Consider the following 14,214-nt stretch of genomic DNA (forward strand, 5'->3'; position numbering starts at 1 on the left):
CTTTACGTTGTGGTTTTGTATTATTTCATTGATTTATTAGCTTCTGCAGCTGGAATGGAGTGTTTTCAGTGTTATGGAAACTCACGCTGCATCTAACAGCACTTTGACCTGTGACCCAAGAAGATGGCTGCCATATTTTGGGTCATGTGGCTTTTCTTGGTTTCTGATGGAAAAGACTTAATGCTTCCAAATATACCGCTTCACGTTCGATCATGGAAATTGTACAGAAAGAACAGCCTTTCTGAGTAAGATTCCTTATTCAGTGGAAATTAACCATTTCACTGAAATAGCAACAATGCAGGTCTTTCACATCTGATGTCAAGCCCGCCAAAGATAAGGAACAATGTAGCTCATATAGACCACTTGACGTAGATTTTAGGATCCTATCTAAGCTACTTTCTTGAGGCTTGAATCTCTTGCAGCCACAGTTACATATGAAGACCAAACGGCTTCTTACAGCACAGACTGGGAGCTGATAATCTTCATAGATTATTTTACATTACACATCAATCACAACCCTCAAAAGACCCAAGGCTTGTTATTTCAATGGATGCAGAAAAGGCATTTGACCGAAAGAGTGGGAATTTTTATTCCAGGTCCTGAACATATGAATTTTGGCCAAACTTTTATTCATTATATTAAAACGCTGTACATAAATGCACAAAGCCCAAATTTTGACGGACAGTGTTATTTCGGAACCTTTTTTTTAAGGCCGGGGCACAAGGCAGGGATTGTTACAACTGATAACATAATAAAATACCGATTACGTAATAACTCTACAATAACGTAATAATTTGCGGTTTATAACGTAATAATACTGATAATGTAATAAATTTCCCGATAACGTAATAAAATTTCCCTACTGATAATATAACTTTTTTGCCAATAACGTAATAATTTATTACATTATTGGGATTTATTATGTTATCCACATGATTTAAATTTGTTGTTCGGATAATGTAATAATTATACTGATAATGTAAAAACACTCAAAACTGAGCACCAACTCCCACCCATTTACAATTTTTTGATTATCTAATGTGCTACATGGGAAAAGAGATGAATACAGTATGAAAGAGGTGTTTGGTCATTATTTCAAATATAATTTTGCGTTACCTGAAGTAATGCTTTGGCAATTATTATTCTTTTTCTTTAATGAAAACTCAGCCCACAACTGCCACCCACTGACATATTAGTTATTTATTATTTCTTATTTCTTAGCAGACCTAGTTGGTAATATTAACACACTGTGGGTCAGTGTAGTGCATTTAATGTAATTGTAGCGGAGCTTTAAGCTAGCAGTAAAAGCTCACTCCCATAGACGTCATAAGAACGCTACTAATTCCTGCCTCAATGCCCTTGGGGTAGCAGTTAGAGTGCTCGGTTGGTGCACATGGAGTTGTATGTTGAGGCCCCCGCGGGGGCAGACCGGTTACATAATCATGGGCTCAATCTTTGATTATAACTGTCAGTCTGATGCAAAGAAATGCTATTTGCATCTACTTAAACTATATTTGCATTTTTATTTAACATATTTACGAATCATTAATGTATTTATAGATTTTTTTTTTCATTTCCACATGTCAACATTTCCAAATTTAATATAAATGATGAATGAGGTTTTGGTGAGATTCGGGTGCACTAAACATTGAGTCACAAAAAGGCATGCTGTTTTGCCTGGGGTCATTGTACAGAGGAATTTGAAACTGTCCAAATACAAGGTCCAGTTTAGACCTCCGGGAGCCCAGATTTGACCCAAAAGTGGTTTTCGGTCAATGACATCACTAGTGTGACCAGACATGAAGAGCAGAGACGACAGAAATCAAACTAAAACAGACGATTGTACCTGATTCTATACACTCATGAAGATCGCCTGGAATCATTTACTTCCTCTGATTTAGTAATACAGCTAGATTCTCTGCCGTCCCGAGAGCCAGAGGGGGTGGAGCTGCCGCCCCAAGAGCCAGAGGAGGTGGAGCTGCCGTCCCGAGAGCCAGGGGGGTGGAGCCGTGGCTGTCTCAGGAGCCACTGGCTGAAAACAAGGGGGAGGAGGTGAAGACGATACCACCACCCCTGAAAACCAGTCCGGTGCTGCCAGGTACGGTCCCTTGCTCCTGGACACCCTGCCGGTCTGCCCAGACCTCCCGGTGCTTGTGTTACAGGTAAACAGCTTAGCTGTCCTGTGTATAGGTAGGTTGCAATGTGGTGTAGTTAGTGCTCAAAAAAGAGCTAGGTGTCTGTTTTGTTTTTGTATTTGTTTATTAAAAATGAGCACGTAGGCGCTTGAAAAACCGCAATTTTCTGTGTCCTGGGTCTGTTTTAAAGGGGCAACAAACCCGAGTGGGTACGGTTCTGTTACAGTATATATATATAACTTTTTTGGGGGGGGGGTTTGTGTAAGTACAAGCAATGCTTGCATTCAATATATGCATCCTTTTGGATTCTACAAAAAATTTGCCCACAGTCTTTTGAGTTGTGTTTTTAATATATTTCTTCTTTTGATAGAAACAATAAACGTTTTGTGTTAACTACACAATATTTGATTTTAGTGCTTACTGCTTTAGTCACTCTGTCAAGAATTCAGTGCATTCATTTGAAAATGTATATTGGACAAGGAAAAATTACTTTGCTATTTAGGCCTAAATAACATTACACCTAGTATCAATCAACAATGTTATGTCATCATGTACCATTCATTATGTACAATTGTTTTTCCTGCCAAGAAAGTAAATTAGTTATGTAGGACTCCTTTCTGAACATTCAACCCTTAGAGCAAAACGACCATATTATCTGTTACAATTAATCACTAAATTTTAACCTTTTTTTTACTGCATCTTGTATCACCTTATGATACCAATGTATAGGCAAATCAAGGTGATATAGACAAGCACACAGTCATGGGAGGCACAAGGTGTCTGTTTTGTTTGCAGAAGCTAAACAAACTAAACTTTAGAAAAATGGTCTTCAAGCCAGTAATCTGTGACAACTGCATGATGTGGGAAATCCGAGAAAACCCAACAGAGCTCTACCAAGTTTGTGTAAAGTGCCTCACGATCCAGGACTTGCTTCAGCGATTAAGCCTGCTAGAAAAGGAGCGGGAGGAAATGAGACAGCAACAGGAGCTTGAGGAGCTGACACACCCACAATTCATGGAAGTCTGCACCCCTAGCAGACTGAAAGCCACCACAGAGATGGAAGAGAGTCAAAACAGCTGGGTTCAGATAGGCAGAAGCAGGGAAAAAAAGAAACCTACACAACCACCAGAAATCCAGACATCCAACAAATTTGAGCCACCAACATTTAGATGACCAAAACCAACATCAAGAGAATGAAAGAAACAACATCCAGGACCCTATAAACAGTGCTGACCAGGCAGCAAAAAGAAAGGAGGTCATGATTGTTGGGGACTCCATATTGAGAAACACAACAAGTTCAGTTCGCAGTTTAGACCCCCTTACTACAACAGTGTGCTGCCTTCCAGGAGCCTCAGTCAAGCACATCACTGAGAATGTGGACAGGCTCCTAGAACGAACAGGAGACGACCCGGTAGTAGTTGTCCACATCGGTACAAACAACATTGGAAAAGACAGGCCAAGATCCCTGCAAAACAAATTCAGAGAGCTAGAAAGGAAATTAAAAGACAAGACCAAAACTGTGGTATTTTTTGGGATACTGCCAGCACCTTGCAAAGGACCATATGGACAGCTGGAAATACAAAATCAAAATGCATGGCTGAAATCGTGGTGCACACAGGAAGGCTTCACCTTTCTTGAACATTGGAGCACATTCTACAACGAGGACTATCTATACAGGTGGGACGGACTGCACTTAAACAGAAAGGGAACCAATCTACTCGGAGAAAGGATCCTTCAGGAGGTCCAGAAGCATTTAAACTAGAAAGGAAGGGGAAGAAAACAAAAAAACAGCAGGGAGACCACATCAGAACAAGGGCAACAACTCAGGTAAGACCACTATTAAATGTATTTATCTTAATGCTAGAAGTCTCAGAAACAAAATGTTAGAACTTGAAGCTACTGCACTAACAAGTAACTACGATGTGATAGGTGTTACAGAAACTTGGTTGTCTGAGAGTGATGGAGACGAATATAATATTAGTGGGTACACACTATATAGGAAAGAAAGGCAGGACAGAAGAGGCGGGGGGGTAGCGCTATACATAAGAAATAGTCTTGAAGCCCGTGTGTTAAATCAGGACATAGAAAACAATGCAGAATCAATATGGGTCAGAATAATGGACACAAATTCAAAGGGCATAATAACAGGAGCATGCTATAGACCGCCAAATTCAGACGCTGAGCAAAATAATCTGTTATACAATGACATTAGAAATGCGTGTAGCAAAGGAGAAGCCATACTAATGGGGGATTTCAACTTCCCCTGTATAAAATGGGAAAACCCGATGGGGGGCACGACGGACGAAATTGAAATGGTGAAAATGACAAATGACTGCTTCCTAACACAATTTGTCAAGGAACGACTAGAGGGGAGGCATGCCTTGATTTAGTCTTTTCAAATAATGAAGACAGAATAACTAAAACAGAGGTCAGAGAGCCATTGGCAAACTCAGACCACAACATGGTCTCATTTGAAATATTTTTTAAAACCCCAAAAGTAATGACTAAAGCTAAGGTTTACAATTTTAGAAAAGCAAACTATGAAGGTATGAAACGGAGACTAACAGAAGTAGATTGGAATAAAATAGAGAAAACATCTATAGAAAAAGGATGGCTGTTTTTTAAAAATGTAGTACTAGAGGCACAAAACAATTACATCCCAAAAGTAGACAAATCTAAATCTAAAACAAAATGGCCAAAATGGTTTAATAGATCAATTAAAAAAAATATTCAGCGAAAAAAAGGCACTTTACAGAGCATTTAAAAGGGACCAAAAACAAAGTACTCAGAAAGAGTACATGGAACTGCAAACACAAGTCAAAAAGGACGTTAGAAAGGCCAAGAGAGAGAGATAGAAATAAATATTGCTAAGGGGGCTAAAACCAATTCCAAAATGTTTTTCCAATATTATAACAGCAAGAGAACATTCAAAGAGGAGGTTAAATGTCTAAGATGAAGAAAAAAAATAGCAAATATATTAAATGATTACTTTTCACAGGTTTTTACAAAGGAGGACACGGACAACATGCCCCACATGTCGACCTGTTCCTATCCAGTCTTAAATAACTTTAGCATAACAGGGGCAGACGTGTTAAAGGGACTAGGAGCTCTTAAAATAAACAAATCCCCTGGGCCAGATGAGATCCTCCCAATAGTACTCAAAGAAATGAAAGAAGTTATTTACAAACCGCTAACCAAGATCATGCAACAGTCTCTTGACACAGGGGTTGTACCGACAGACTGGAAAATAGCAAACGTAATACCGATCCACAAAAGGGAGACAAAACCGAACCAGGTAACTACAGACCAATAAGCCTGACTTCTATTATATGTAAAGTTATGGAAACTATAATAAGATCCAAAATGGAAAATTACATATATGGTAACAATATCCTGGGAGACAGTCAGCATGGTTTTAGGAAAGGGAGATCATGTCTAACTAACCTGCTTGATTTTTTTGAGGATGCAACATCGACAATGGATAATTGCAAAGCATACAACATGGTTTATTTAGATTTCCAGAAAGCTTTTGACAAAGTCCGCATAAAAGATTAATTCTCAAACTGAACGCAGTAGGGATTCAAGGAAATTCATGCACATGGATTAGGGAGTGGTTAACAGGTAGAAAACAGAAAGTACTGATTAGAGGAGAAACCTCAAAATGGAGTGAGGTAACCAGTGGTGTACCACAGGGATCAGTATTAGGTCCTCTGCTATTCCTAATCTACATTAATGATTTAGTTTCTGGTATAGTAAGCAAACTCGTTAAATTTGCAGACGACACAAAAATAGGAGGAGTGGCAAACACTATTGAAGCAGCAAAGGTCATTCAAAATGATCAAGACAGCATTCAGAACTGTGCAGACACATGGCAAATGAAATTTAATAGAGAAAAGTGTAAAGTATTGCATGCGGGCAATAAAAATATCCCTGGCTTAAAAGGCATGTCGTATGCAGACAGGCTAAAAGAATTGAATCTATTCAATCTTGAACAAAGAAGACTACGCGCCGATCTGATTCAAACATTCAAAATCCTAAAGGGTATACACAATGTCGACCCAGGGGACTTCTTTGACCTGAAAAAAGAAACAAGGACCAGGGGTCACAAATGGAGATTAGATAAAGGGGCATTCAGAACAGAAAATAGGAGGCACTTTTTTACACAGAGAATTGTGAGGGTCTGGAACCAACTCCCCAGTAATGTTGTTGAAGCTGACACCCTGGGATCCTTCAAGAAGCTGCTTGATGAGATTCTGGGACCAATAAGCTACTACAACCAAACAAGCAAGATGGGCTGAATGGCCTCCTCTCGTTTGTAAACTTTCTTATGTTCTTATGACCCAAATTGACTCGAGGGCTCTTCCTATCAACAGGCTCAGTCTAGACACAGAGGTCCTACCTTAACGTCTGTGAAGGTTCTATACCCTCGGTATGCGGTACCGAGTGCGTCATCACAGGAAGGGGCCTTCGGCAGCTCTGATATAGAGAGCTCAGTATTACCTACCTCAAGGGCAGGGAATATCCCATACAAAATGTTGGTGGTCGTCTTCGACTTGAAAGGGAACAAGCTGCAGACAACAGAGAATCGGGAACGTTCCGCCTTCTATGCCACAATCACTTCAGTGCATTCTGTAGACGCATTGGGAAACAAAGTTACAGTTTTAAAAGCTAGTATGAAAGCAGTGCACTACTGTTTGGAGAGGAATTTGGTAGCAACAGTTACTTGATATAGGGTTAGTAGATTTTGACATTTATTTATGTTCGCTACCTGTCTTTAAAGCTGTAATTAGCATTGTTAAACCATGGTCTGGATTATATCGAGCTCAGATATGTTGTAGCTCTGCATTCCTTAATGAAAGCTGGTGGCTTTCCTCTCACTGTAAGGAAGATGTAGTCACTACACACGGCTGATTTCGTAAATACAGATATTCTGTCTGGATACATACACATATTGGCTTTTTGTGGGTTGCTTGCATGCACAGAAAGCATATCAGATGATTGTATTCCTTCACATACCAAGGCCACCTTTCTAACCAAGCTCATTCACAGCATCGAGTGAACTTTTCATTTCCAAAGCAGCGAGTAGGGCATCTGTAGCCCTTTGGTTGAAATGCCTCATTCACGTTTTTTGTAATTGCTCTTACTTGAAATCATTCTTTCCATTTATCGTAGTTAATATGTGCTCTTAATGGAATTTACTCTTATCAGCAAATATTTTTACTATAAGTTTAAGTGCTCTTAGTTGAATAGTCTCAAACGTAATTATTTACTGTAGTACTGTACTTATTTCTATTTGACCTTACTATCTACTGAATTTATTGTACTTTATAACTGCTCTTATCTGTAATGTGATATTTTATAATGCTTACACTTTTCTCTATTAAAATTACAGAAGCCGAAGTTCTTAAAGCATATTCTGCAATGTGATACTTTGTATTGTGATATTTTGTAACAACTGTAAGTTGCCCAGGGTAAGGGCATGTTGTTGTAGTTGTAGTTGTAGTAACAGTAACAGTAACAACAGCCTACCAGTCGAGGTAGTAGATCTAGAACCCTGGGAAAATATTTAAAAAAAAAGATTCAGTGCTTTTAAATTGGATTGCCCCAGTAGGGGAGAATGCTGTAATAAGGAGGGGCGAGGCTTGATGGATTGAACGGCCTTTCTCGTTCCCAACGTGTCTACTGTTCTTCTGGCCACTTCATTGTCGGGCGCTTCCAGAATCAGACTGGGTCTCCAGGAGCTGTATCTTCCTGTTAGGAATATGGGAAATAGTTCAATTGCATTGCTGATACTGGAAACCCTTTTCTACAAACACAAATAGGGGGCTGTGTGGTCCAGTGGTTAAAGAAAAGGGCTTGTAACCAGGAGGTCCCCGGTTTAAATCCCACCTCAGCCACTGACTCATTGTGTGACCCTGAGCAAGTCACTTAACCTCCCTGTGCTCCGTCTTTCGGGTGAGACGTGATTGTAAGTGACTCTGCAGCTGATGCATAGTTCACACACCCTAGTCTCTTTAAGTCGCCTTGGATAAAGACGTCTGCTAAATAAACAAATAATAATAATAATAACAAATAGAACAAGAACACTTTACTTTATTATACATTTACAGTATATAAACTGAATCACTGTCAGAAAATTCTGATTCACTAGAATCAGACACTAGTATTTCTGCCAACAATGATTCATCTAATTCTTGCCCTCTTGAATGAACTTCTGCGTGGAAACATGTATATATTATTGTATGCATAACAGTTTCTGTAAGTAAACAGTAAACATATACACAGAATATTCTATTATTAAAAGCAGTATTTTACAAACAGCAAAAACAGAATAAATAGTGCCAACTACAAAACATTAACTATAAGCAAACATAGTAAAATTGCAATGTCATAATAAGCGTTTATTCTCAGGATCTTTATAAGCCATAAAGTACACAACATGATTATTTTCTCAAAATAAATATTTATAAATAAAATAGTTCTTTATTCCATTAATGAAAAAACATAACCGATATAAATTATGTTAATGAACCATTATCTGCTTATATCCACTCATTTCTTTATATTTATAAATGTTGTAAAATCATATACTGTATATTAAAACACATGAGAAAGAATAAATGGTGTAATATAATAAGTCAAATACATCGAATGTTCAGTGTTTCTCCGTTTCTTTCTGATCTCTAAACAAGTTCCTCTGATGTTTTCATTCTGCGTGTTTTGGAAAACTTTCTCCGCCCTTTAAAGTGTTCATGCGTCACACGGCAGGGGAGAGGAAGTACAGAGTGAGGTGGGAGGTGTGGGGGAGGATAGAAAATACAGAGTGAAGTGTGGAGGAGGAGAGGAAGTACAGTGAGGTGAGGTGTGGGGGAGGAGAGGAAGTACAGTGAGGGGAGGTGTGGGGGAGGAGAGGAAGTACAGTGAGGTGTGGGGGAAGAGAGGAAGTACAGTGAGGTGAGGTGTGGGGGAGGAGAGGAAGTACAGTGAGGGGAGGTGTGGGGGAAGCGAGAAAGTATAGGTTAAAAGGAAATCTCAGATTCATTTTCTAATTATTTTATTTTTATTTTTTAACCCCAATTTTCTTCCCCATTTAGAATGTCCAATTATTGTTTCCCCTCACTGCAGCGATTCCACACACAGCTCTCAGGAGAACTGAAGGTTTAGTGGATGTCCTCCGATCGAGCCAGCTTCCTCTTCTACACCCAGGAACTCGAGAGCGGATGTCAGCGAGCTACCAGCCTCTGGTGGACAAAGACCAGCCCTGCAGTTCACCAGGCACCTGCCAACAGGGTTCACTGCAGCGTGAGGATGACCCTGCTTATTTTACTTATTTTAAGTTAAATTTTTTCCCCCCCAAAGAAGAAAAATAAATCAAGATGGTTTCTATGTACATTTTTTTATTAATATATAAAAGTGATACATTTATTTTTATCCAGGAAAAAATAATAATAATAAATAGGCAAATTTCCAAGATAATGCAAAAAAAAAAAAAAAAAAACCAACAACACACACACACACATCACAGTATCAAAAAAAAGTTTTTTTTTTTTTTATATACATAAAATCTGTAATTTTAAAACAAAACCAGTCAAGATGGCGAAGAACCATTTAAATAAGAAAATACAATAATTATATCTCATCGTTTATCCATGACCAAAAACATAGAAATACTAAACAATATTAATATTTATTATAATAATCATTAAAATGGGGCAATCGTCTTACAGCATCTTTCAAACCATGTATACACAGGTAAATCTGTGGAGCAGAAATAAATTACTGTGCAGCGATTCCATTGTATTTCTTTATATTACTATTTTTCTAAATCTCTATTTTAAGTTTCTACTGTTCCTAACTGTTTACACAGTGCCCCCTGGTGTTCAGATAATGGAAAGAGCGACAGACATTGATTGCAGTATTAATTTGGATTTAATACTCGTTTAATATTATAACATGAGTGTTCTGTATGGTTTACTGTCTGCTATGATTGTTGTATTTGTGAGGGGGGGGGGGGGGGGGGTCATATTAATGTTGCGCCCTAAAGCCCATTGTTGAAGCATTGTGCACTGAAGCCTGTGCAACATCAACATGCTTCCCTGCAAGTAAACTTGATGTTAACCAGTGCTGTTGAGACCAGACAAACCACTTTTTAGTCCTCTCACTCAAATGACTTCTCTGTCCATTATTGACTCAAACCTTTCCTTTTCTCAGTCATCACACCCAAAAACACTGTATAAGGAAAATAAACTTACTGTACGAGCTTCAGTCAAAGTTCCATCTGCTACAGCAAGGTGAATGAACGCAGAAGAGAATATCTGACTGTTCGTCAGATTGGATAGTAGACTGCAGATGGAACAGGCAGCAGACCAAGTTAATTACACAAGACTTACTAAGGTACAAATAGAAACTTAGCATTAGTTGTAAAGTTTCAATTAATATTTTAACATGTTGTCAAAATGTTTGTTTTACTCTGTAAATCAAGATTATGTTAGTACTAATTATTATTATGGCTGAGTTACACAGTTATTGGGTGTCTCATTTTCCTTCTCTCTTCCTTTGCTACCCTCCTATTCTCTGTCCACACATCCCTCTCTCTATAAACTTTCTTGTAGTCCTTCTTTTTACCTGCTTCCCTCCTACTGCCACCAAACTAACTTGGAATGGCTGCATACCTCAACTCAACCTCAACAAAGCCAGCACTGACCCGTCAAGGTGAGCGGTTAATCTGAGCGCTTTGTTGAAGGGCGATGGACTGCCCTGGCGAGCTCACGGCTCCTCATGTCAGCGCTGAGCAGCAGTGCTGTCAGCAGTCGTCACCCTTGAGTGGGAGCGGTTTTCAATGGCATTGCTGTAAAGCAAGGTTGGCCACTTTCTAATCCTTCATAAAAAGACCAAATGCAGTTATTGCTACTCAGCACTTCGAGAAAGATTTGAAGATTAAAACTCTGTATTAGGAGCACTCAGGACGATTGCAAATATCTGTACATGAAAAAAATGGTTTTGTATAAAAACGTCAAAATGACAATTAACAGACAAGCACGGGGGGGAATTCGCAGGAGCACAAGCAGGACAAGTAGTCGTGTGCACAGGTCTGGGAAGCACGAGTCTGCGCTTAGTAATTTCGACTAAATATATCAAATCCCACCCCCCCCCCCCCAAAATAATAACATCTCAAACAAGCACCCCCCTGGAAACGAGATGCCCATAGCATCTTTGCCATGTCCTGACGTGTCCTGCATAAATCTCTTCAAACAATAACATTATTTAGCATAAAGAACAACAATTACAACAGTACAAGTTACCAGGCAAGTGTTCCACTGGTAGCCATGGGTATCACGTCATCTCACATTTCACAGCAGATGCGCGGCTGAACAGAAGCACTGCAGCACAGCAATGTTACACAAGCTGGTCGATCATGTAAACAAATCGCTGCCAATTTCCGCCATCATAAATGCTACTGAAGCTTTTTTTTTTTTTTTTGTCTGGTCGGATAATTTTAAATGAAAATGAAAAAACAGCTGTCACGTGATGAATACCTGCTACCTACTTTCCAAACTCATTTTAGAAGCCTCTTCTGAAAGCAAACAAATAGTTAACGAGTGCTGAAGACAGCTATAAGCGCCATGGCTTAATATGCCTACCATTTGTCTGAAAGTTGTGTACCATTTTTAAATAAAATTGCACAAAGCAGCATTTTCACTGGGACACCAACACTCTGCCTTTTATAAATGACTAACTGTACTGTACAAGAACACAGTCGAAAAAACATGTGAAACTGTATGGCGTGTGTGTTTATGGGATATTTAATGTACTACCGGTTTAAATACCCATGTTCTAAATCCTCCTGTAACTGCTGTCTCTGCTTAGATCTTAATTTACCAGCTTCCTAACTATTCCAGAAAAAATATCAGTTTTCAACCACTTCTAAAATAAATGGCCACTAGGGGGTGTGCCCCATTATTTCTGCCCCTGCAGCAACTCAAAAACCTGTACAAAAAACACAACTTTCACAGGGACAGGAATTCCAGCTGGTCATGTCTCGGAGCTGAAGGGGTTTGAAGCAGGGTTGAACAAGGAGATCAGTCAACAAGTCAGGGAAAACATGAGCAAGCATACAATGAGCATGATAATGGAAACACACAATAGGCTGGCTGTATTTTTTTCACGACACATCACGGTCTAAAAATAGATATTTCAAGATTAAATATTATATTTATTAAAAGCAGAAAATAAAAGCGTTGTCACATTCAGAATCAATCGTTTTTCTCTACAGTTATTATACAACACATTTCACAGAAACCGTGAAGTCTGTGATAACCGTGAACAAAACACAGCCTTAACAATAGGATAGAAGTGGTAAGAAATCAATTGGAAGATGTAGAGTGTATACTGGATTTCACACTCTTCAGGTTGTCCAAGTGCTGTGAATCTGGTAGCCCTGTAATGCAGCAGCCCACAGTTTGCTGCCACTCCTGCCAAGTTGCTCAGCACATACCGACACAGACCTGAACGAATCCCCCTTGCTCCCCTAAAGGTTCAGTGGAGATCCCTCTGTGCCCCGTCTAGGAGTGGTGCTGGCCCCCTGACTTGACGATGGTGATGACGCTGGTGGTGTTGACTTTGTGTGGGGTGACGGGCCCGTGGGCCACGGTGCGTGCAAAGTGCTGCAGGGCCTCGAAGCGCTGGCTCAGCCCCTCTAGCTCCTGCCTCATGCCAGCGTTCTCCGAGCTCAGCCGCCGCACCTCCTGCTGCAGCTCCTGCTTCTGATGCTCTAGCGCCTCCTTCTGGGACATGCGCTTCACCCGGCAGCTGGCCGCGTAGCCGCGGTTCTTTAGGGTGCGCCGCCGCTGCTTTAGCCGCACCACCTCCTCCTTGGAGAGCCCCCGCAGGTGGTGGTTGAGCTCCCGCACCGTCAGAGACATGAGCTCGTCATCCGAGAGCACAGGGACGTTCTCACCCGACTCGCGCTTCACCTAGGACAGAGAGCGCAGGGCTGATTGAGAGGGGCACTCCTGTTTCATCTGGGCTCAATCACAACTGGAACTGTGTCATTGGAAATTGCAATTACAGTGTCAATGTAGTTGAACTTTGGCACACTTTGTCATTAACCAAGCAACTGCTTCCCCTATTGACTGCCATGCTTTCAACCAGTAACACTGTTTGACTCTGAAGACACTGCTCAGGGACAGGGTTCCTGAAGCATGGTGTAGCGGTGAGCTACAGTACTGACTTTGATGCCAGTAATGTTGTCTTTTAGGAAATGTAGTTTTATCCCTATAGCAGTGTTAAAGAACTTCAGTACCCAGAGAGCATGGCGTTTACAAAGCAGTATGGCTTAATTTCATTGGGCTGTTTTTAACCAATGAGAGAAACATTTATAGGCTGCTGTTTAAAATGGCGGTGGGAAAAAGAAGAGGAAGACAAACAGCAGGGAGCTGGAGAAGAGAGCAAGCTGGTGGATTACAAGTTATACAATCTTATCTGGAATACAAGGATTGCGTTATAGTTAAGCTTGACTTGCATTAACTATTTTTTGTTAAGGTTTTTTGATAAAATAGATCTACTGGGGCCCTAGTTAGAAACCGTGTTTTATTGTTTGTTGTATGCACAAATATAACGCTGTGCATTATAAATCTACCACGCTTCAGTTTCTGGATATCTTTGTTTGGAGTTCTGGAGAACAGAAGACTCGGCAGCTGGTTAAACATCCGGAAGACTGGTGAGGTTGTTTCAGTTTCTTTACAATGACTCAAAAGATATAAAAGGATTGTTTTTTCATGCTGACTGTTTTAGCTTTAATACCTATTGGCAGAGGAAGCACCAAACGGAACTCTAGCTGCTCAAATACTTCCAGCTGACTCGTATTGTGTTCATAATGTGCTACATTTGTTGGTTGGTTTGCCTGGTCGTTTGCTGATGTGGTTATTTTGCATTGCTGGGATCATGGGTGAACGGGATGTTGTCATTTCAATGGTGTGTCAGTATTGATTGCACTGTGTAACAATTTTTTATTTTTTTTTTGGTTCCTAGGTAGTAAGTGTTATTTCCTAATTGCTTATGCCTCAAAAGTATAGAAAAT

General features: G+C 40.0%; 1 protein-coding gene across 4 annotated transcripts in view; it reads right to left on the bottom strand.

The window, feature by feature from the left end:
• Positions 1-9,618: 9,618 nt before the first annotated feature.
• The window catches only part of LOC117968497 (transcription factor MafK-like), a 34,071-nt gene continuing 29,475 nt past the window's right edge, over positions 9,619-14,214 (bottom strand). For all 4 annotated transcript variants that reach the window (XM_059016400.1, XM_034916165.2, XM_059016402.1 and 1 more), the window contains exon 3: positions 9,619-13,108. In XM_059016400.1, coding sequence (XP_058872383.1) covers positions 12,698-13,108 — 411 coding nt within the window. In that variant the 3' untranslated portion in view covers positions 9,619-12,697. The remainder of the gene's footprint in view (positions 13,109-14,214) is intronic.

This window comes from Acipenser ruthenus, chromosome 53 (genome assembly GCF_902713425.1).
Source record: "Acipenser ruthenus chromosome 53, fAciRut3.2 maternal haplotype, whole genome shotgun sequence".
Classification (NCBI taxonomy): Eukaryota; Metazoa; Chordata; class Actinopteri; order Acipenseriformes; family Acipenseridae; genus Acipenser; species Acipenser ruthenus.